Here is a 24,815-nt window from a genome sequence, read left to right on the forward strand (position 1 = left end):
AGAATCATTCTCATTGTCCTGAACACTCAGCAGTAGGATTGTCTCAAGGCAAAGACTAACAATTTCTTGTGCTGCAGGGGTATAGTCTTTCATAAATCACTCATCATACAATTTTGTGACATTTTTTGTTGGTTCTACCCTATGTATGTAAAGATGAGTACTGACCATTCTACACAACATCTTATGACAAATGTACTAGCCAGTGTGCATGTTACTGCTGGCACTTGTTGCCATGGCAATAATCAATTTAAATGATAGCATGTGTCTTTTATTTGAGTCAGGATTTATAATAACTCTGGCATTGAGAGTTTACTTCGCTCCCATGATTTTCTCTTAATCGGTGGTTAGGGCTTTTCTGTGTTAAGAGCTGACTGCTCTTAAGGTTCTTTTTAATTTGTGTTTAAATGTTTTAATGTTGTTTTCTTTTTAAAATGTTTCATTTGCCTTTGTATGAAACAAATACATGGCTTAAAAGGCACTCAAGGTCTTTTTTTTACTCAGTTAAAGGCTTTGCTACTATTTCCTTTAATATGTACAAATAGTTTAAGTTCATACTGTATAATAAGAGCGAAGCATGAGATAACTGAGGCAGCTATTTGGGCAAAAGATGCACTTTATCTCACATCAAGTGACAAACACGTCTGGATTTATTTATCAACATTTTGAAGAAAGGATTCTTCATCCAAACTATTATTGTGCTTGTAAACTTTTAATCACAGATTTTCCCCAATCAGAATGCAGCTTTAAATCGACCAGTCAGACCGCTTCTTATAAGCGACCCATCAGAACACAGCTTTAAATCAAACAATCAGATCGCTTCTTATAAGCGACCAATCAGAACGCAGCTTTAAATCGACCAATCAGGTCACTTCTTATAAGCGACCAATCAGAACGCAGTTTTAAATCGACCAATCAGATCACTTCTTATAAGCGACGAATCAGATCGCAGTTTTAAATCTACCAATCAGAACACAGCTTTAAATCGACCAATCAGATGGCAGTTTTAAATCGACCAATCACATCGCAGCTTTAAATCGACCAATCAGATCACTTCTTATAAGCGACCAATCAGAACGCAGTTTTAAATCGACCAATCACATCGCAGCTTTAAATTCGACCAATCAGATCGCTTCTTATAAGCGACCAATCAGAACGCAGCTTTAAATCGACCAATCAGATCGCTTCTTATAAGCAACCAATCAGAACGCAGCTCTAAATCGACCAATCACATCGCAGCTTTAAATCGACCAATCAGAACGCAGCTTTAAATTGACCAATCAGATCGCAGCTTTAAATCGACCAATCAGAATGCTTCTTTAAATTGACCAATCAGATCGCAGCTTTAAATGATTGTAGGCAGGATTTGGAGGTTGTTGGTAAAAAAAAAAAAAGCTTTGAGTAAAATGCCAAATCTCGTTGTTGTTGGTGAGCCTTAGCTCTCTCCAGCCTGGTGATGAAACAGGACATTATTATGTGATTGCCTTGTAATTGTTCTTTAGAGTCTCCTTCTCAAGACATTGTCAAGGCAGCTCTGTAGGTGGGCTCGAGGAGCAGGCAGAGGAGAGCTGAGACAAGGCTAATAAATAGCTTACAGAACATAAGATAAGATGAAATAAGACAAGACTTTATTGATAATACTGACGCAGCAAGTCGTACTGAAACAAAAAATGACCAATGTCAAAAAAGGAGGAACAGAAATGTTGAGATGCTCAGGTATAAAGTAAACAAAATGTTGGTGAGATTACACTCAAGAACTGAATAAATGCTTGATGGATTTGGTACGAGGATGTGTGACTGGCCATAAGCCTTCAGAACTTTTAAGAATATAATAAGTCCCAGAACCAACCCAGGTGCTGCTCCCAGTAGCACAAACAGAGCCTAAGTTTAGCTGCACACAGTCATTGTTCTCCACTGTGCTGTGTTTGAGGATGTCCATATTTTGAGCAGATGGAGGGTGGGGTTGTTTGGCTCTGATGACTGTTCATCCAGATGGAAGATGTCAGTCAGATATGGAGGCTCAGCAGCACCTTAAATCTCTCGGAGGTGACTATGAGAGCATGTCTGTTCTAATTCTTGCGGTGGATCTCTCTCTGTTTGGACAACCAGCGCTCACTTAAGACCTACCCATCTGCTGCCGTGCATCAGTAGCCACTGATTAACTGTAAGCATCGAACATTTCAAGAATCTGGCTTTGTTTTCTATACAGACCAGAATACAAGCACAAATTAGTTTGTTTTTTTCTTCACTTTGTGATTAAAAATGAATTGGACACAGTTAATTCCATTTAATCTTGGTCTGAAAAAGATACACAATATAAACAAGAATGGAGGTTTAACAGAACTGTTTGACTTTATTGTCTGTTTGTCTGCTGATGCATAAAATAACTGAAGTCTCATCTCTCTGTAAAAGCTTCATGCAGGAATTTAATGAGTTTAATAAGCGTAACATAATTATCTGTTTTTAAACTCAATTAGCACCAAACATTAGTCTGCATTTCTCTGCTCATCTTTTCTGTGAAGGATGGGAGGGAAACTCTATTTATATCTGAGCCTTTCCTTTTCCACATTCTTGTAGGTCACTAAAGACTCCCTTGTGAACAGCATAAGTCTGTGTGTACTGTACATGTTATCATGTTCACTTATCCTTGCTTTACAGTGTCCACTCTCGCTGAGTGATGATTTAAATTCCACTCTTATCTCACCACTATGCTCTATCCTTACTTTAACTTGTTCCTCTGTGTGTGTGTGTGTGTGTGTGTGTGTGTGTCCTGTGCTCTCCTCTCTTTAGCCTTGACAGCGGCAGCAGGCCGGGGGAAGATGGAGGTATGCAGCTTTCTGTTGGAGCAGGGGGCAGTGGTGCAGCAGGTCAACCGGCGGGGGGTGTCTCCTCTATTCTGCGCCGTCAGACAGGGACACTGGCAGGTGAGAGACGCTGATTGGCTCTTTTGTCCCAGAGAAACTATCCCTCAACATTCACCAACATCTCTCTGCTTCCCCGCGGGGTATATTTTATGGTATTGTATGTCTAGCCTTTAGAGGTAACGCTGCTGCAACTGTTTCTGGACTGGGGTCACGGTCCGTGCTAAAAGAACAAACTAAAGCTCCGTGTGAGCTCTGTGCACTTCACATCGTGTTTGTCTGTCTGCTAGATCGCGGAGCTGCTGTTGCAGCGTGGTGCTGACATTAACATCAGTGACAAGCAGGGCAGGACCCTTCTCATGGTGGCTGCCTGTGAGGGTCACCTGAGCACCGTGGAGTTTCTGCTTTCTAAAGGTGAGCCACGACAAACATCACCACCACTACAGAACACCCACCATTAGTCTCATTCACCAGAGTTTTAAATTGGCATTTTAGTGTTATTTTAGAGGTGTTTGACTGTTGTTTGCCTCGTAGGTGCATCTTTAACTTCGATGGACAAGGAGGGACTGACACCCCTGAGCTGGGCATGTTTAAAAGGACAAAAGAATGTGGTGGAGTTTTTGGTGGAGAAAGGTGCGGTCATTGACCACACGGACAAAAACGGAAGAACGCCGCTGGACCTCGCTGCCTTTTATGGAGACGCAGAGATTGTGAGTGAAATTTGGTTTAGGTTTGTTAAAAACACTCCAACAACACGCCACCGGAGCACGCACAGGCACACAAAAACACACTTCTCTTAGCCTTAACTGAGAGCGTCTCTGTGCCATTATTGAACACGTACCGCTCTGCGTTAGCCATGCTCTTAACTATCGACGCAGTGTTTAAGTGTTTCTAACACTCTGTGCTCTCATATAGGTCCAGTACTTGGTGGAAAGAGGAGCAGTGGTAGAGCATGTGGACTACAGTGGGATGAGGCCTCTGGACCGGGCCATAGGCTGTCGCAACACATCGGTGGTGGTGACTCTGCTGAAGAAGGGGGCCAAGCTGGGTAAGAAGACCACTGAGTGCCGACTGTCCACGTACATTCAAACGATAATACCAGTGCTGAGTTTGTTCACACCTCAGAAGATGTTGAGTGTATTTCATGGTGCTAAAAAGCTCAGATTAATTTTGTGCCTTTCCTGATTTTCACTCACGATTCAGCGCGTGTGTACGTTCACCTCTGCTCAGCATGTCTGCGTATGTGTGTGTCCTTTCTCCTCTCCCTAATGGGCTGCTCGGCTAATTTAAGAATGTGACTTATCACCTAAATGACATTCACAGACGTATCTGGGGCTGTGGCTTATCTGCGGTGCACTCCGCTGTCTCAGGAAAATAAAAATTAGTAACACGCTGGACCCTTAAATTTTCTTTCAGCACAGTTAACAGTCTGCATGCATTTACTGCTTAAATACGAGGCCATTTTAAGTTGAATGGCACATAATTGTACATTGTCACACTGCACTTGGTAACACATTTCCATTTCACTAGAAATGACTTCTCTTGTTGCACGACCTATTTTCTCCTCACTCTCTCCTTCCTAACTCTTTTTTTAACTGCTTTCAATAAACTAAGGCTACAGAACGTCACCTTACGATCGATCAGGTACAATCTTTAGGTAACTTTACCTTGTACCAATTTCCAGAGAATACAGTGACCGTCTGTTGGCATCAATTACAAAAACTTAACCTGCCTTTCTCCTGCCGCTCTACACCAACAGGGAACGCAGCTTGGGCCATGGCTACTTCCAAGCCTGATATCCTGATCATTCTTCTTCAGAAGCTGATGGAGGAGGGAAACCTGCTTTACAAGGTGATGTGAAATGACTTCCTGAAGAGCAGTTACTGTACTAATGAAATATTTCATGTTCCGTAGCTGTTCTTCTGTATGAAAATACAAATTTAGCTATTATCATGGCGTTATCAGAGGATGTCATTTTTTTTATATGGTAGGGAAAAAAATGTAGTTCACCATAACATTGAAGTGGTTATTGTTTTTTCTAGCTTAGTTAAATGTAGAAAATGAATTAGCAAAGGAGCCATTATCGACGGCTGACATTTAATAGATTGAGGTTTGTGGCAGAAAGGACAAACCAGTCATGTGTAGTGTGTGTGTGTAGTGTGTGTGTGTGTGTGTGTGTGTGTGTGTGTGTGTGTGTGTGTGTGTGTGTGTGTGTGTGTGTGTGTGTGTGTGTTATTTGAGCTTGCCTGTCTGTTGTATGTGTGATTGATGAGAGGGGAGGGCTCAGCTATTGTTGGGAGTATCTGGTGAATACCCTGCCCTGCTTCTCTCCCCCAACATTTTCCTTCTGGTTTCATCCTCTTCCTCACTGCATGCTTTGCCCTCCATGTGTCCTTCAGAAAGGGAAGATGAAAGAAGCAGCCCAGAGGTACCAGTACGCCCTGAGGAAGTTTCCTAGAGAAGGCTTTGGTGATGACCTGAAGGCATTTAAAGACCTCAGGGTCTCCCTGTACCTGAATCTCTCCCGCTGTCGCAGAAAAACCAATGTAAGTCCCCCAAGAGACACTCCACTTTATTTTCCTTATTCCCTCAACCAGTATTTTTAGCACAATCCTTAACAAAGTTTGAATAACTCATCTGATTTTTATTCATCATTTTCATGAATATCACATTTGGTAAAGAACAAAGACATATCCCCAATTGTTGTAGAGAAAAGAATAAATCTGTGACTAGAACTCAAAAATGTGAGATGATTTGAGCATGTGTGGGCAAGGGAAGCTTGTCAGTGTTCAGATGGCAACAGGGAGGAGGTGGCCAGAAAACTGCAGATGTACTGGGCAGTGGACTCCTCAAATCTTCCAGTGAAACAGTTTCATTTCCTGTATGTGCCAGCGTGCCTCCTCACTCAGTCAGACTCTGACTGACTTTTGCTCTGGTGTTTTCAGAGCTGTGAGGACTCACCTGCTGAGGGAGACTGGCGGTCATCTCAGCAGCTCCCAGCTCCTGAGATGACCAGCTGGTCAATGTGCCAACAATCTTATCTCTGCAAGCCCTTTGGCAATCTCTCAGAAAGTTTTCAGACCGCTTCAGTTTTTTCATTTTTACTCAATACTCCATAATAACAAAGAAAAAACAGATTTTTAAATTTTTTTTGCAAATGTGTTAAAAAGGAGAAACTGAAATATCACTTTGAGATAAGTATTCAGACCCTTTACTCAGTAGTTAGTTGAAGCACCTTTGGCAGCGATTACAGCCTCAAGTCTTCTTGGGTATGACTCAGTAAGCTCTGCACACCTAGATTTGGGGATTTTCTACCATTCTAGTCTGCAGATCCTCTCCAGCTGTCAGGTTGGCTGAGCACCATCAGTGGACAGGCTTTAGGTCTTTAGGTCTCTCCAGAGATGTTTGATTGGGTTCAAGTCAGGGCTCTGGCTGGGTCACTCAAGGTCATTCACAGAGTGTCCCTAAGCTACTCCTGCATGGTCTTGGCTGTGAGCTTAGGGTCATTGTCCTGCTGGAAGGTGAACCTTTGGCCCAGTCTGAGGTCCTGAGCGCTCTGGATCAGGCTTTCATCAAGGATGTCTTTGTACTTTGCTCCCCGTCTCTGCCACTAAAAAAACACCCCCACAGCATGATGTGCCACCACCATGCTTCACCATTTAACCTTGGTTTCATGAGACCAGATAATCTTGTTTCTCACAGTCTGAGAGTCCTTTAGGTGCTTTATTGCAAACTCCAAGCAGCGTTCATGTGTCTTTTACTGAGGAGAAGCAAATGTCAATGTGAGATTTCAGTTTTTTTGACTGTTTACATAGCCAAGAAGACTTGAGGTTGTAATCACTGCCATGGGTGCTTCACCTTAAACTCAAACAGTACTGAGTAAAAGGGTCTGAAAGCTTGAGTTTCTCATTTTCAATACATTTGCAGAAATTCTTAAAATGTATATGTTTTAACAGAATAATGTAATAACTTGAAGTCCTTCTGTCATTAACAATTATAATAGAAAGATCAAAATATCTACTGGTTGACTGTAATGTATTTACTCTCCTCATTTTGCAGGATTTCGGGATGGCTGAGGAGTTTGCAACAAAAGCACTGGAGCTGAAACCCAAATCCTATGAGGCCTACTATGCCCGCGCAAGAGCTAAAAGAAGCAGCAGGTAAACTGTTCAGCAGAGCTCCAGGCCAGCTTCTGTAGTTGTTGTAGTTGATGGTGAAAAATGTGTTCTGGATCTGGTAATGATGTCTTTCTCCATTCTCTCTCCCATCCACAGGCAGTTTACGGCAGCCCTGGCTGACCTGCACGAAGCAGCAAAGCTGTGCCCCAACAACCGAGAAATCCGTCGTCTGCTGGCTCGAGTAGAGGAGGAGTGTAAACAGATGCAGCGCACACAGACCAAAGGAGGCCTCGCTGGGGCTGCAGCTGCTTCCAGCCAGGCATCAGGGGGCCATGAATCTGACCAGGAGCAAGACGAAGGGCAGGAGGAACCTTCAGAGCACAGCCTCGCCAGGAGCACAGAAGGCCAAAGAGAAATCCTGGAGGAGGAAGAAGAGGAGGAGGCGGCGGCGGCGGCAGCTTCACAGTATGACAGGACAGCTGAAGCCTGCTGGTCACAGAACAGTTATTCCTACAACAGAGTCTTACCTTCTGAGACTGCCGGCAACAGTATGGGACATCAGAATCAGTGTCTGTCCCCCAGCTCGCCCCCAGGTTCCAGCAGGCCCCCACCCCACCGGTACCCTCGAGAGAACCGGGAGCCGCTGACCCAGCAGGGCCTGGTTCTGCAGCCCACCAAGCAGGCCCAGATAGTCAAGACCAACCAGCATATGAGCGCCATGCAGGCTGGGGGAGGAGCAGTGGGGGGCCGCTCAGGAGGGCCCAAATCTCAGTACGCTCCCTCCAGTCCCTTACCCAGCCGACACATGTCTAGCATGCTGAAGCCGGGACCAGGCATCGACATCAGCCCCCTGCCTCCCCCGGCTGACGAGCCCGTGTACGGAAACCGCATGTCACTGGCAGCTGCCTCCACCTCTATGGGTCACAGCTGTGAAAACGAGAGCCTCCATTCATCCCAGGCCACCTATACAACCTGCAGCAGCAGCTCCAAGGGGATGGGGCAAGACAGGCTGTCTGCCCACTCTGCATCTTCTCTGGATGGGTTGGCCTGCTCTGGTCCTGGACTCCAGGGGAACCACACTGACACAGGGAAGGAAGGGATGTGTGGTGGGGTGGGATCGCAGGGAGGAGGAAGCAGCAACAGCATGCATGTGTCCAGTTCCACCAGCAGCCTGGCGTCCAGCAGCAGTCTATCAGACAGCGGCAAGCTGGGACCCGATGTCCGCACCAAGACAAAGCACAGCCAACAGGCCAGCTCTGCTACAGAGTACAAACCCAGACCCTTCATGGGCATAACTGACAAGACGGCTCGGTTTCAGCAACAGCTCCAACAGCAGCAGCAAATTCAACAGCAGCAGCACCACGGCTTGCAGAGTCACCAGAGCCTGCAGTCCGCCAGCCGCAGCTGGCTCAACCACTCCTCTGACGGTCTGGTTTGTCACAACATGTCAGCAATGGGCCTGCAGCCTGTCGACTGTGAGCTGCCTTACGCCAAAACAGTGAGCACTTACCAGGAGCAGCACAAACCTCCAGCACCTCAGGGTGCAATGGCTATGAGTAGCTTACAAAATGGCATGCACGCCAAGGAATTCACAGAGAAATTCTGCCAAGCCGCCAACTGTTACAAAGAGTCCAAGCCAGCACTGGCTATGCCGCACACTTTCATCGACAGTAAGCCCAAGCAGCCTGGCTTAGCCCGAGATAATCCTGCCATTCACGTAGCTTCAATGAAACCAAAGCGCTCATTTATAGAGTCGAATGTGTAGAGATGTATGTTTTATCACTCATACAGTCCACAACGCACACACTAGCAAAAAAAAAAAAAAAAAAAGTGAGGAGTTATTTGAATTTTTTTACTGGCCCCAGACAGAATACAGTCTCACTTTTAAATCTAGTAAGAAGAGCAGTATGTAAGCTTCCTGTGTGAATACAGGCTGCGGGCAGTGTACTGAATGCTCCAGATTTCTCTCCTCCCAACCTGTCGCTTGTGGCTGTCAGCTTGTTACATGACAACATGTCCGCCGTCATTCAGCCAAGCTGGAGACATTGCACTGAAGGAAGTATTTGGATATGTACTGTACAGTCCTTATCAAAACGAAACAGTGACAGTGAGCACTTTATATACAGTTAGGCCGCTTAAAACAACATACTCAGTTACAGCTTAATGTTATTACAGAATGGAAATAAGGTTTGAACTGTGTTCATTACGTCCATGGTGCTGAGAGAGAAGTAAGGAAGAGAAAGTCCTCAGTGAAGGTTCAAGAAAGTCTGAAGGACGGGCATTCCTGTGTTTTACGAAGGATGTTATAGATCCTCGTGTATATTATATAAATATGTACTTTTCCTTCTTTTCAGTGAAGGTCTATGTTAAGTGTATTGACAAGTTCAGACTTGTGTATTGTGAGTTTTATGCACAATGTTGTTCAAATGGTGTTAAAGGTTCTAAAAAAGCATTTGTTAAATATGTTTGTACATTATATAAATCACCATTAACATTGAGTTGAAATCCCTTCTGTATCTGCTTGTTGTTGCTGTCTAGTTTAATTTATTTACAGCGCCATTGGCTTGGTTAATTGTAAAAGCAATATATTTTATATAGTTATTTTTGCACAGCTACTAAGACATTTTATGATTCTCAATAATGTTGAGTTTAAGTGCATGCTACAATTGCAGTTTATATTACAGAGTTAAAAAAATCTATAAAAACAGAAATGGTTTTGGGGCACAGTGCCAACCCCTCTATTTTAATATGTACAGTAAATGCAATTGTTGCCATGTTTTCAGTATTGTGAGCTTTATTAGCTGTGATCACATACTGTAATAGAACATTACTGCCATAGCCATCATGGGAGAGAGAAATAAAGACCCTCTGAGGAAAAAACTATCAAGTCTGCTGTCTTATTCTAAAACACAAGACTGCTTCAGTTAAGAGGACATTTAATAATATTATGTTAACATGAAGCAGCTGTTTGGTTACTGGCAAAAAGCCTACTGCCCATGCAGCATTTCAGTCTGCAAAGTAGGACTATAAAACATCTGCTGAACAGAGGCCACAGGTGGCAACAGCATAATGTCACATTACATTTCCATTCATTTCAAGCAAGGAACAGGCACAATGTGATTATTTCTTGTTTTACACTGAGATAAAGGCATTCAAATTATTGTCCGTGACATGTAGTGTAACAGTAGCAAGCGTCATACTGTCAGTGATCTGACTCAGCAATATCGGAATTTGTCTGAAATTAGCTAAAATGAGTCACTGCACTCTACTGGTCTTAGCAGATGAGGTAGGCTATAGCAGAAAAACTTGGGAGTGTACTGTGTTTTACTCGTCATGAATTCAACTTTTCACTTGTAAAAAGATATGTTATCTCTTCTTAAATCACTTATCTGAAACTTCAGATTATTTTGTCAAACTTGACTCTTGAGTGGCTCCTTAATTACATCTTTCAATGGTAATAGAGCTGTTGTTATCGATTAGCCACCACTCTGTAATGATGAAGTACCTGTTTGGTGAATTCCGACAAACAAGCTAAAATGAGCTGCTTTCTACTGGCTCGACTTCCATCGTGTTATTGCCGTCTTCAGAGACCTGTTGGGGGTGAGGAGTGTGGTCTGTAGGGGCAGATTGGTCATGGGGCTGGTTTTGTTCTTGCCTCTGATCCAGCTCTCAATGGATTCTCGCTCATAGGAATATCCATCTGTGGGGTAGACAGATTGTGACATCCTAAATAGACTGAAATAATAATTTATGTAGAAAAAAAAAGGTCTCTACAGAAAGAATCACAGGCACTGGCTCTGACTCAGCTGGAGACATAGGACAGTCCATTAGCATTTTTTTTTTTCATCTAACCTGCAGCAATGACTGGATCCTTCATCAGCTCTCTGGTGATTGGACACAGAAACTCATCTGGGGCCTCTGAGCCGCTCTGCTCTGCCTTCAAGGCCTCGATTTTCCTCAGGAGACGACCACGGAGGCCCACAGACTCTGAGAAACCAATACAGAGTGTTTAGTATTCTGCTCAACGTGGTCGCTGAATTACATCACATGCAGTGAAATCCCTTGTAACACTTCAAATTTTGTGAAGCAAAGGTTGTTTGTAACCAACATTTGACCAGTAATTCATGATCAAAGACTTAGTGTTTCACAATGTGCTATGTTAATGTTATTCCACTCAGAAGCATGCCTTCAGTGTTTTTCTGTGAGACACTTGACAGACTGACTGTCTTCCCCGGTCTCTCAGATAAAAGAAAGGCAGGAATAAAAATGGGCCTCTTCTCTGCTCAATCTGCATTGAGACACGAAGAGCCAGGCACACTCACTGTGTGACGATGGCAGAGTCTCCCCTGAGGAGTTTTCCTGGTCACTTGTAGTTAATTGAGAATCAAACTCCAAAGAGGGAAAATCACTCTGCACACAGCTGCATGTGTCCACCCACTGACAGCCCCCTTTGAATTTGTCATCGGTGACAAATTTCACCACCTGGGCGACCTTTACAGCCACACATGAGTAAGTGGTGTGTCTGTGTCTGGTGGCAGTGCCATAGAGGTCCGGGCCTCACACAATGATCGGGGAACATTTTTCTTGTCTGCATCCTCGAGTCCTGAAGAGATTTCGTCCTGCGTTTTCATTAAACATCTTACTCCAGATAAGATTATTTTAGTGTTCAGTTTAACAATTATACTGAGCCATGGGTTTTATTGTAAATATATCCACCGGCATTTAATTAATTAATAAGGAAAACGGATACAAAAAGGAAAAGACAGATAATCCCTTCCTGTCACATTATTCTGTCCATTTCATGGCCCTCTGAATATCTCACACTGCATCTCCAAGTGTATTGGATGCATTTTAATGAAATATTTCAGACCGTCATGGACTCCGGGGACTGAATCCAACTGACTTTGGTTGATTCTGATTTTTTTTTTTTTTTTTTTTTTTCCCTGTGGCACCACTGTGAGATTTGTGGTTTTGACTGAAATGTCTTATTTCACTCAAATGTCTTGTGAAACTGATGTCCCACTCAGGATGAATTATGAATTACAATCACTTTGCTGATGCCTCAAAACTAAATACAGCCTCATCATCATCAGGTCACAGTTTCAATGTGCCCAATACTGACTAACCTGGTAAACATTATAGCTGCTCAACATTAGCATTTAGCTTGTTTAGCTGTGCACCCGAGTACACTCTTGCAGAGCAGCTAGCATGGCTGCAGACTCACAGTGTAGTTTTGAAAACACACATTATCTACACATGTAAGGTCTTAGGTCAGTCAGCTCAATTCTAATGGTTGGGACAACAGTTTTCTTCCATGGTGTGGGTATCATGAATGTATTAGTCGGTATCCCTTTTTATCGCTGTAATGTTTCCTTTTGTCCGAGAGCTGTAGTGAAGTTTGCCATCGATTCATTTGTGCTGACGACGCTTAAGAAAACCTATGGTTCTAGAGTTGATTTAATGACTTAGGAAATTATGTCCAAGACCAAACAGGGACGTAGTTGTGTTTGAGTCTGTGCAGTATTTTGAACTGAATACAACTCTAGCATTATTTGAATCTGTAGAATATGTACTTAAATCCTTCCTCCCATGTGTCATGATGTCCAGGGGCACCATGTTCTGAGGAGATGTTTCTCTATTCATAGGACACAGTCAGCCTCAAACATGCTGACAAGTTGGTCACAGACAGCTAAAATCCGCTGCAAAATGAAGACACACAACACATTTCATTTGCTGCAGCAGTGACTCCCTGTTACCATGAACTCAGTGCCTTGAAAATACTCCATCCTTATTTGAAGTAAAAAACAGGCAGATGCTGCAGCAGAGGCCCGCTGTCGCAATCACAGATAGTTTCAGTCTTAGGCTCAATCAAAATGTCTTCTCTCGAAACACGATGAACCCGTTAAGGGCTCTAACTCATCCAAGAAACGACCCTTCGATGGAAAAAACTGCACATAACAGTTCTACAGGGTTTAAGATTTCCTCAATTTCTCACCTTTTACACGGCAGCACAAACCATTAGTACTATACTGTCCACTTTACATTTAGATTTGATAATTTGATGAGTTGCTGTGGCTGTCTCCTCAGAGATACACTGAATTATATCCAAGAGGAACGTTTCTTTTTTTTCCATCGCTTTACTCAAAGATTCATGAATATTTCATCGAGTAAAGTGCGCTGGAATCTAATTTGCTGTCTATGTGCTGCATGTGTGATTAAGTGTGTGTCTACGCACACGCACACATTTACACAAACAGCATGCAAGGAAAATGATAGTTGCTGGTTGCGCACAGCACAAAAAGGACAGGAAATGTGGCAATCTGCTGTTTCCTCTGTCCTCGTTCTGTGGTAATGAGAGCACACACTGAACACACGGGAGAGGGATGCTCATTCCCTAAGACAGACTTTGCATAACTGAGCAACATGCAGGGGAATTTGACTTTACAGTTTTGTTTTTTTTTAATTTACTGTGTTTACTGCTGTCCAGTTAAAGCAAACACAACAGCAGCTAAAAGGTGTTTTTACTGTGACTGAGGGCGGGATTGTGATGCAGCTTGTTACGTGATTACAATTGGCACAAAGTAGCTGTAATCAGACTAAAGACAGCTTTTCCGGCCATTATGGTCTTCATGCCGTAATGTGGACTGTTGGATACACTCCCTTCAAAACCCATGTGTGTAAATAAGAATTCAAGACAGCAGTGCGCTTATCTGAAACTAGCAGAATTGAAATACTAACTACAGAGCACTCATGGCTCTAACCAAGGACACAAAATACAATCCATTAAATTTGTTATTCCAACAGAAAATAATTAGGTTTCAATCTGCAGCGAGGATGTTTGCTCCTCATGCATATTTTTGACCAGGTGCACATACAGTTTTCAAGAGTGAACTGCGTGTGGTAGGGTAAAGTGGACCTGCAAAATAATTTGAGACCATATCTAATAATAGAATATGTTTAATATAATATGTCAGTCAAAGGTGTGTTTATTAACCTTTATGCTTGAATTGGAGGCATCACTTTTTAGCTGTTTTTCCCCCCAATCTGTTCTCAACTGAGAGGCACTTTGTGAAGTTTCTAAATGGCTGATGATGATTGAGATGGCAATGATTTGCACGTACATGTGAAAAGTTAGTGATGGTGTCATATAGTAAATAGCTACAGCCATGCATCACGTTTCTGTGTGAGGACAATGACATATCTAAAAACTGTGCTTCTCTCTTTGTTCTTTACAACACCGAAAACTCATCACTTGCTCTGCCAAACTGAACTGAGCAGTTTTTAGTTTTCTTGTTAAACAACACATTCTGTACATAAAGAACTTGAGGATTAGTTCAAAGCTTTGAGAAAAGTGTTGTTTTCTATTTAGCCAAGATTTTGAGAAGAAGATTGATACCACTGTCATGTCTGTATGGTAAATATGAAGCTGTAGGCAGCAGCTGGTTCGCTTAGTTTAGAATAAAGACTGAAAAATGGGTGGAAATGGCTAGCCTGCCTGTCCGAAGGTAGCAATAGCCACCTATACCTACCCCTAGAGCTCACTAATTTACACATTACATTAGTCTCTGCATATTTCCCAAAAAATATTAGTCCATTCCTTTAAAGCAAAGGTTTCCAACTAGTGGCTCATGATCCAGCTCACCCCTGTTTTAGGGTATCTCACCCAAAGGTTTAGAGAATATAGTTTGTACAGACAATGGATACATAGTACAGACTTTAAGCAACACAACTCCACTCAGTAATGCAATTAAATCAATACACAGACTTACCCGCACCCCCTCAACCCCAAATCATTATTTGTCAGTCAAATGAGTTACACTGTTAAGTTTGTTTACATCAGATATGCCGTAGACAACATAGGAACCTCTTCTGGATAACAAAACTGATACAAATTTTCCAAGACATTGAAAATATGTTGTTAAGCAAGTTAAGCTGTGGGCTTCAACTTGAACATTTTTTTTTAGCCCATGTTTATTTACATTTTGGAAAATTAAGTGAACTGAATTATCCATTTCAAGTTCCAGTTTGTTACCATTGGATGCACTGATGACTATCACTGGATTACTAACTAAGGAGCTTCTTTTTTTCTGCGCAAATTTATGGACATTTATTTTCAATGGCGTTATCATGTCTGTGTGTTCAGGTTTGACACACAAAAATTGACACTGATGTGAGTTTCAGATGTTTTTGGTACAAAATGTGAGTTTTGGATATTGATATGTGATGATATTTGTTAAACTGTCTTATCCGTCTGATTTGATTTAGAGATCAGTTTGAGTGTTTTAATACAATATGTGAATACATGTAACCAGTAATGTAAGACGTCAGTAGCTCTCAGCCCTTTTCATTTTGTCAAAGTAGCTCTCTAGTAAAAAAGGTTACAGACCCCTCCTTAAAAGCATTACTGCCTTAGTGGAGGTAATGATGTTGATGTATGGGCACTGGGGGCTACTCCAGTGTTGCTGCTTCTACACTACAGTGTGCCCATCCACTGCAGGGAGGAATATTTGTTTTCAGGCTGCAGTTTGTACAGTGACTTTCCACACCGAGACCTTGGACGACCCAGCATGGACTAATCTCATTTTGAGAGGGATTATCATTGTTTGTGACGTAAAGGTCATCCTGTGGGGTACTGTCCTCGCAACGTGATTTGTGATTGTGTAAACAGACAGAAATGATGCAGCTTCACGTCCCTAAATCAGATCACTATTTGGGAGGAGTTGTGTGTGTGTGGAGGGAGTAAATCAGTGCATCGATAAAAGCTGCTTATATCATGCTATCGAATTTGGGCTTGTCATGTTTTAGGATCAAACAGCAAATCCCCAGAAAAACACTGAATCCCAGTGTGCCTGTGATTGTGTGTACTGTGTTTTATATTCCATCCTCACCAATTCCCAGCTCTGCGGCTGTTTCCTTGTTCAGCTGGATGAGCTCTGGTCCGTCTATGTTGTGGGCTTTAAAGTTGTCGACAAGCTCCTCCAGTCCTTCCTCACACAGCCAGGTCTGCACATCCTCCTCCGACCAATCAGCAACCAGTAGCCTGGAGTGACCTGGCAACTTCCTTCCTGCAAAACACAAAACAGGAAGGGAGGAAGTGCTCCGCTATTATACCCCGTCTCCTGCAGCAAAACTTATCTGATGCAAACAAACAGCTTCCCTAACGCTCCACAGAAAAGGACACACTCCCTGTGCGCCAGTATGGGAGTGACAATTAACATTCGCACATATGCACATACACACACAGATCCCTGACCTTGCATGAAAGCATGTGATGGAGAAAAGAAAACCCAGGGTTGTGTTATTTCAGACTGTGCCAGCATGCAGCTCATCAACCTTCACATGACACCATGTGAATGAGCAGCCATCATTTATCATACGAGGCTGAGATAGACTAGCCTGTTGTGTGCTGGCCCTGTTGATGACACCTCACAGCAGCCTCACGGTTCCCATCGCCCATCATTAGCCGCGTGAAGGATAACCCTGAAGCCTGGGAGGTTTAGCTCACTGCCATTACCATTAGGTTTCACCCTCACCTCTTGCTACCTCAGCTATCTTAAACAATTCACAATCAATGAATATTTTCTTCCACAAAAGATTCTGTCTTGAATGCCAAAATGCAATTTGACAACCCCCGAAGTCCATGCCTGTGCTTGAGAATGATGAGAAGAAAAGAAAACAACCTTCACTGAAATTAAAAAATGTCCTGAGGCTACACTGAAACTTCAGTCTATAGAAACATTTGAATCTCTGCTTGGACTATGATTCATTTCTCTGTGTAGGATTGTTGGATGTCTAGACACAAGGACTTGCCGTTGGATACTGAATGTAAAACCTTCAGCTGATACTAAACCTTCCATTCACCAATAGTTGTTAAGATATTTCAGTCTGGACCAAAGCGGTGGACTGAGTGACTGACCAACACGAAATATCCATTTATTTAGTCTGCACGACAGAGAGCAGAGTAACACCACCTCCTCTCCGCCCGATTGCTGTGTGGAGTCTTCCAGTCTAGGAGGCTGAGTCATGGAAACACTGTGCCAGAAGCATGAAAACCTCAGAGCTTCGCTGCAGAATGGGACAGCTCAGACTGCAGTGTTTAATTACTTGGACAGATGCACATAAGAGGCTTTCTTCATCATCTCCATTCTTCACAGCTTAAAGGATAAGGCTGGTGATAGTCTGTTTTTCTTACTGTCAACAAATCCCATGAAAAGATCCAAACCAACAATGAATTTATTCCACTAATAAGCATTGCCTGTGTAGCCAAATCCTGATGTAGCTCATTTCTTTGTGCCTTACTGTCCTCACAGTCAAAACTAAACATAGAGAAGCAGCATTCTTATGCACCACATATCTGGAGGTCTGCTCCAACTCTCAGTTCATTTAAAACTGGGGGTTAAAGATGTATCTGTTTCCACTGCATTTTATTTAAGGCCCTGTCTCCAAACACATGTTTTCAATCACTCTGGCTGATAAGACCTTTAGTCAGGCTGAAGCAGTTGGGTAGAGCTGTGATGAAAATCACATAATGACAGAATAAACTGCCCCGCCCTTACAGGTGCAACAAGATTAACAGGAGAATGAAGGAGCTGATGGTGTCTCTCAAAATCTGAACTACATGTTCATTCTGGGCGGGTTTAAGTGTGTGGTATGTCTTCATACACTTTATTGACAAAAAAAAGTCAGCTCAAACCAGACAGAGTGCTATTGACTGACCTTATTTTCATAAAGTGTGATGGGTTAGAGTGTTTGTACCAAATTTCATAGAAAACTATCTAATAGTTTTATAGAATTTCAGTGAAGTGGTGGACTGACTGACCAAAATTGCCTTTCATAGAGTCCCACCATTAGCATGGCCGCCTCTAACAAAAAGGCTTAGAAAAGTACCAAGAGACGGACCTGTTGGTTTTGGGCTTTTTGTGGGATTTGCTGACTTAGAGAAAATACTGAATAATGCCAACCTTTAAAATCCTTTCAGCCATTTCATCAACATTAGCTTCACAAAAACAGAGGCTTTTATTTTTTGGGTTCACAGAACACAACATACAGTACACAAACAAGACACAAAATCACTAGAAAAACTTCCCGTCACCTGCAAGAAAGACAAAACAGTGCAAAACAACAACAGCTCAAAATAAAAGATCAAGACATTAAATTATCTTAACACCTGTGCGAAGACTGTGGTATCTCAGCCACTCTCTCTTTCTCTCTCCCACACACACACGCCCAGTGCAAATTAAAATAAAAGAGCAGTGCTTTGCACAAGGAGCACTATGAATAACTATGAAGAATTCTTAGGGCAAAACAGAGTAATGCATTTATTTACCTTGGCACACTGTCTGTCTTGATTCAGCTGCTGCAGGAAAACATAAAAGGGAATAAGTTTAATATGTGAAGAGAAAGTAAGCATGAAGAGTAAAGGAAAGGAGAGAGAGAGAGGATGGGGGGGGGGGGGGGGGAGTCAGGGTGGGGTGCTAAAAAAAAAAAAAAAAAAAAAAAAAAAAGGCAGATCCTCACTGAGATGGAATTCGCTTCGTCAACAATCAACATCAGCCTGACTAATAGCAGATGAGGGAGCTTCCCTGATGAAGCTTCAAGGCCTCCAGATGTCTGACGATTGCACCTTTTCATTTACTATTCCAAATGTTTTCTTTTATGTTGGGCTGGAACTTTATTTAAGAGGATTCACCTCCATAACAACAGCTCTCTGAGGCTCAGTGGTAGTTTGCCCTGCTGCACCAATAAACATCAATCACCTCTAGACACTGCAGCCAGACAGCAATACACATGTAATAGGAGCTTCTCTTGCTGGATATCTCCCAAAACAGTCTTTTGGGGAAGCTTTGGCGCTCCAAATGGCTTCTGGGCTTTGAATCACAGCTAACAGTCTGTTTTACAAAGAGGAGTGATTGTGCATTTGTAGGCGCCAACCTAAACAATTAATTGTTAAGTATTTACCAGTTCTACTATCTCCATCTCCTATTCTCCACACGTTTACTGATCTGTCCATGGAGCCGGTCGCAATCCACGGCATGGTGGGAGACAGAGCTACAGCAGTCACGTACCTGCAGGGTGGAGGGAGAGCAGCAGAAACGTGAAGGGTGTGTATGACAGTGAAGCTGGTACAGGAAGGGATCAGCTTTAGAAGTAAGGTTTCCCCTTTTTAACCAAAAAAAAAAAAAAAAAAATCAAGTCTCGGATCATACAGTATCTTAAATCCTTTCAAGCACTTCAAAGTGCTCTGCTGGTGCCTACCTGTGGTGCCACTTCAATGATAGCAGCACTGGAGGATATACTATTGCATCACTCCACCCAATGCTTCTGGGAAAAACTAATCAGGCAAAAATCACACGTCCTGCTCTTAAACACTGGGACTCCTATTCTGATCACTGTATTGCACAGCGGTGAATCACGCCATTTACCTGTCATGCTGTTTTAGTGTGTTTAGCAGGGTTCCCAGGTTCTGTAAACAAAGTACAAACAAACATGGAAAGATGGGAATGTTTGGCATCTCTGTGTTTACAGCAGTTGTGTTTTTTTGTGGGCCTTACTTACCGCGTCATGTATTGCAACACTTTTATCCACTGAACTGTTGAATAATTAGAGAATAAACAAAGTCAACTTCATTTACACAATCCATATGCGGGCATTTGCATTAAGAATAAGGAAAGAAAAAAAAAAATCTGGATTCTTGTCAAACAAAAAACACACATTTTTTCACATGTTTCTATCTAAGCTCTACAAACAGAGCACAGATTAACCTTCATTATGTTTGAATTTAAGCCAGAAATGGCAGAAGGACCCAAACAGAAGCCATATACAACAAAATACACTCCTCCTGTGGCTGACTGAGGGAACAGCAGGACCAGTGCTTAGCTGTGGCATCTGCTGCTCACAGCTCAGAAAAAGGAGCATTTTAAACACGGAGCAGGGACTGATTTAAACCTCATTTGTTCCAAAATGAGCAAATGATTTTATAGCAAATAATAAAACAAATGACAGAACAAAACATAAGGCCGATAAACACAAAGGTCAGGATTCAGCGGCTGATGCAGGAGGTGTTTGTTGGTGCTGCTCATAGATGGGAGCACAATAAGTGATTTGTGCGTCTGTGATGAGTGTGTCTTACCCTGAGACGACCAGATCCCCGTCAGAAGAGAAGGCACAGGACAGAACCGGAGCTGAATGGCTGGTGAGAGTGTGCAGGAGCTTCATGGTGCAGGCTGAGGGTCAACAACACACACACACACATACACAAGGTCAAAGTAGAGTTGTGTCTGTATTTGTTCAGCTACTGGCCTCCTGCAATGTGTCCATGAACTGACCAGAAATACTAAAATTCAGTCTGTCTTTCTCTCTCTCTCTCTCTCTCTCTCTCTCACATACACACACACACTTACTTCAAAGTGCATCAGTGTCTGGATCCCCACCCCTAGCCGACAGTCTGACAACACAAAACTTTTTATCAATACCTCCTTCCGTCTTGCTGGCTCAGAGCTGTGCCACCTGCTGACAGCTGCTTGGATACAAAAGATTTTCTTTATGGCGATAAAGCTGTGGTATTCACAGCCTGAGAGACAAAGACACTTCCCAGAAACAGTCAACTGTGCAACACCTCTACTGTATGTGCCAAAGCTAATTGGTCTGTAGCAGCATTTAAATCATCAGCCTGTAAACTCATCTTTAATGAAACCTCCTGCTACTCCATTATAGTGAAAATATTTCTTTCAGGCTCAGTGGAAGGACAATTTGTTATTTTCATGCATATCTATAAAATGATGGGAAACAATTATGGGTATTATGGGGTAAATAAAACATTAAATCTAAAAAAAATGTGAAGTGTGAACAAGAGGCATCAAAGTATGCTGCTAGGTTGAAGGAAAAGGCTGCAAAAGTGACAACATTAAAGATCTGACCCATCGATATACAGGGCTCCTAAAGTAAGCAGGGACTCGAAAAATGTTCCACATCAACAGCAGACATGTCACAGCTTCAACATTGGTCCCTTGCTTCACTTGAATCACCTACACTCGAGTCTCTTTCTCATAAAACAGTGGAAGAGGGGTTCATGCGTGCAGTCCTCTTGCCAAGGCAAGATAAATGCAAGCTCATCCACAGAGAAACACAGAATCTGAGAAACTAGGCTTTCAGACATCTCTTAGACATTGTTCTGGGTCCTTCTACGAGCTGCTCAGAGATGAAAAATCCCACATGAACCGCAGCGGGTCACAACTCAGGACACATCAACTCCCCCACCTCGGAAATGGCAGTTACCACGGCAACACATCTTCTGAACTAACAACGTGGTGTATTCACAGACGCTAAGAAAAATACAGTCTGTAGGCCGGTTACACAACCTATGAGCATACACGAAATGTTCTTGTTCTGCCATCGGCCGTACAAGATATAAATGTCACAGTGGATATATGCACCTGATTTCCTTCTTCTCTTCTCCACACACACACACACAGTCCTCTGCTGCTGCTGTATTTCAGCAGAATGTCTTAAAGTGATGCATTATTAATGAGTCACACTGCAGCTGATTTATTCCACACACTAATAAAATTCTTCTATTCTGCAGAGATTTCAAGGTTAAAGCAGTCAGGAGGCTCTCTCTATCTCCCTCGCTTTTTCTCTCTCTCTCTATGGAGTGATGAAGTTTTCGGTTGAGGAAGCGGGCAGAGGGGCCTACCTGCTCCTTCACGCTGGGAAACAATCCATATTTTCAGCTGGCTGTCCTGTCCACAGGAGGCCAGTCGAAACGCCACACAGCAGCCATCTGCAGAACAAATACAGCCACATTCCCCCTCTCTGAATGCTCACGCTCGACTGAGTTTAATAACAAGAGATGACAAATACTAGCTGACACGCTGTTTGTGAACACACAGTAAGTATCTTTTACAATGTAAGTGGCATAAATACAGTGTTTGGTTAGAAGCAGATTTTCATAACAAAATTCATGTGGTTTTTATTCCCAAACAGTGGCACAAAATAAACGCCGCAAATGTCACTTTTGATTCAACAGGTTGCTTTTAACTAACTGCCACCTGTGAAAGATTTTTTGTTTTATTTGCGCTGAGAGGATCTATAGGATGTTATCCAAGATGAACAGGGCAGCAAGTCCTGAAACTAAAACTTTAAAGGATTAATCCAATAAAAAAGCCCAAGAATAACAGCTGTACTGTTCTACTGCTCATAGTGAGGTCTGTGAGAAACTGAGACTAACTATTTTGTCATTATTGATTACTCTGTATTTAAAATGATAAATCAACCACTTTTTTCACCTTAAAAAAACAAATATTTCCCCAAACCGATGTCTTCTTGTTTTGTTTTTACCATTCAATTCACAGTGTGTGTTTGGTATCTTTGCTCGATAAATGACTCAAATTAGTGATTCTCAGAATAGTCTTTTCTAACGACCCTTTATGCTCACCGAACTCACCGACTTCCAACTGGGGTGCGGCGCTGCAGCAGGTGACTCCCAGGTCGTGGGCATCCTTCTCAGCATGCAGGAGGCTGATGTCCACAGCCCACAGTTTAAGGTCTCCGTGGGTGCAGCCAGTCACGAAGAACTGGCCACACGGAGAGAAGCAGCACGCCACAACACTGGCCTCGCTTACTGTGCTACATCTGTGAGGGGAAACGTTTGGATGTAGCACTTGTCTTAGACTGGTTATGAAAAGCAAAAATTATCAGACAGGGAGTAAAAAAAAGGGAGAGCGGGATTTGATCTAGAATAAACAGTAATAGTTTAAAAAGTAGCTCTTTGAAACACAAACATGGATTTGGAGTCCTGGACTGAGTTTAATGACATCTGTAAGAGTCTTAGAGACAAAGCAGGCCTGAGAGGATGCTTGTAAAAGAAAAAACAACAACAATAAAAAAAAAAAGACCCAAGAAAAAAAAAAAAAGAAAGCCCACATTTTTTGTGAATTTATAGGATTAAAAGATAAATTGTTAAAAATCATCTTCATAAAATGTTTTTGCACTGATATAGACAAAGTTTTATCAACTTATCCCATCAGATTTACTGAGTCGATTGCTTCTGTTAACAAGTATTTGTTTAGCTGGTTCAGCCCTTTCATCGTCTTTAGTTCCAGTTGACAGCAGTAACCTGATGTTAAACCTCCTTTAACGTGAACCTGAAGTAAATCTGATCTTTCTGTAAAAAAACAGGAACAGTTAATAAATGACCAGACTAGATTTAGGACTATTACAAACCGTGTCTGAGAAAGCAAGTTTGAGGTACAGTTTTTTTTAAGGTCCTGAAAATCAATCAGTTCTACATGTTCTACATGAACACAGTGCTATCTTCCTAAGTTAGAACATTTTTTTTTAATTTCTTTATTTGTATTTTTGTCTCTGTGCTCTCCTCACTCTGACTTTAATGGAAATAATATGATGTCACATATTTCTGTAAACCAGAACGTTACAACTCAAGGTAGAACCTAACAACTGCTGTGGGATGACTCCATCTGCTGATGAAGGCTGCAAGATGTGGCCAAAGCTACATAAAATTCAAGTTTTTCTTGTCAAACTTTTATTCAGAAGCTCACAAATGAACCTTCAAGCTAAAGTTCTGCAGTTGTTTGCTCATGTTAACAGGGAGACATCACTGACAATTAAGTCTCATCAAACACTCCAACACAATAGCTGAGACAATTTGTCGATTGGTCACATAACTGATTGACAGAAAATTAATTTGCAACTATTGTGATAATTGATTAATAGTTTCAGTCATTTTTCAAGCAAAAATAACTATTTTGTTTGTTGGCTCCAGATTCTCACATGTGGATTTGATACTTGTCTTTGTCATTTATCAAAGTAAATTGATGATCTTTGGTTCTTTAAACTGCAAGTCCTGACCTTAGGCTCTGGGAAAATGTGATTTTCACTATCTTCTGACATTTTATGCACTGAAAGATAAGTCACAGCAGATTCACATGGTTTCGGGGTGTTAAACTCTTCATAAATAACAGGACTTACTTTGACAGTTGCTTAAAGAAATACTTCAAATGTCACCTTAAGGCAGGAACTAGGCAGTGAACTGACCGCTGCTCTTTCACACTGCTGACTGTGCAACTGCTGATCACCTTCACCTGTGGGGTAAAGTGTACCTGCGTAGTGTCTTGGAGGGGAAGTCCCAGAGGGCCACGGTGCCATCACAGGCCCCTGCCAGCAGGGAGGAGTCGTCTGGTGCCAGTGCGCACACTCGGAGCGGACTGCGGCCCGGGTGCTGCAACACCGCTGCCGCCTCACCTGTGTCCGAGCTCCACACGATGACGGATCCGTCCGTGGAGCAGCTGAGCAGGTAGCTGCCACAGGTGCTGAAGCCACAGCAGTGAACCCCGTAGCCGTGGCCCGAGAGAGGAGAAGAGGGAAGCTCCGAGAAGTCAGCTGTGTTGTAAAGGCGCAGGGTTTTATCGGCGGAGCAGGTCGCCAGGAGGGATGGAGAGAAGGCGCAGCAGCTGATCTCGTCTGTGTGGTGTCGGAGAGTGCGTATTATTGACACCATTTTGTGACCGAGATCTTGTGTTGGCACTTTAGAGGAGGCTGTTCACTCGCAAGGTGGCGCAAAACGCTCAAATATGCTCCTGTGAAAACGAGGAGGGGAGATCCGAGTAGCAGACCCCCTGATGCGAAGGCTGTCAGCTGTCAGCCTGAAGGCACTGACCTCTGTGCGTCTCTTATAAACGACTTCCTGTTTCAGCCCAGCTATAAAGTCTCTTTATCTCAGAGCTGTCATCAGTCATGTGACGCTGAGTTATTGAGTTACACAATGTTCATATTCGAGTTTCATTTGTCCATTTACAGCTTGAGATTTTTTTTTCTGAACTTG

General features: G+C 42.6%; 2 protein-coding genes across 6 annotated transcripts in view; one reads left to right on the forward strand and one right to left on the reverse strand.

Annotated features, from left to right (window-relative positions):
• The window catches only part of tanc1b (tetratricopeptide repeat, ankyrin repeat and coiled-coil containing 1b), a 95,718-nt gene extending 85,859 nt beyond the window's left edge, over positions 1-9,859 (forward strand). For all 4 annotated transcript variants that reach the window (XM_071473074.1, XM_071473152.1, XM_071473230.1 and 1 more), the window contains 8 exons: positions 2,788-2,921; positions 3,149-3,272; positions 3,393-3,568; positions 3,774-3,906; positions 4,618-4,709; positions 5,258-5,404; positions 6,918-7,018; positions 7,133-9,859. In XM_071473074.1, coding sequence (XP_071329175.1) covers positions 2,788-2,921; positions 3,149-3,272; positions 3,393-3,568; positions 3,774-3,906; positions 4,618-4,709; positions 5,258-5,404; positions 6,918-7,018; positions 7,133-8,741 — 2,516 coding nt within the window. In that variant the 3' untranslated portion in view covers positions 8,742-9,859. The remainder of the gene's footprint in view (positions 1-2,787; positions 2,922-3,148; positions 3,273-3,392; positions 3,569-3,773; positions 3,907-4,617; positions 4,710-5,257; positions 5,405-6,917; positions 7,019-7,132) is intronic.
• On the reverse strand, positions 9,688-24,653 carry LOC139616234 (WD repeat, SAM and U-box domain-containing protein 1-like). 2 transcript variants are annotated; one of them, XM_071473589.1, is made up of 11 exons: positions 24,094-24,653; positions 22,419-22,606; positions 21,669-21,755; positions 20,106-20,199; positions 19,532-19,565; positions 19,399-19,439; positions 18,935-19,041; positions 18,303-18,332; positions 15,865-16,041; positions 10,829-10,963; positions 9,688-10,676 (listed from the first exon to the last, which is right to left on the reverse strand). In XM_071473589.1, exons 1-11 carry the CDS (start codon positions 24,489-24,491, stop codon positions 10,525-10,527), a joined length of 1,443 nt encoding a protein of 480 aa, XP_071329690.1. In that variant the 5' UTR covers positions 24,492-24,653; the 3' UTR covers positions 9,688-10,524. The 2 variants fall into 2 exon arrangements, with proteins under 2 accessions (XP_071329690.1, XP_071329681.1); XM_071473580.1 differs by having other exon boundaries at positions 22,410-22,606.
• Between the last annotated feature and the right edge of the window lie 162 nt (positions 24,654-24,815).

This window comes from Trachinotus anak, unplaced genomic scaffold (assembly GCF_046630095.1).
Source record: "Trachinotus anak isolate AG129_WGS33_773 ecotype Australia unplaced genomic scaffold, CSIRO_AGI_Tana_v1 ptg000001l, whole genome shotgun sequence".
NCBI lineage: Eukaryota > Metazoa > Chordata > Actinopteri > Carangiformes > Carangidae > Trachinotus > Trachinotus anak.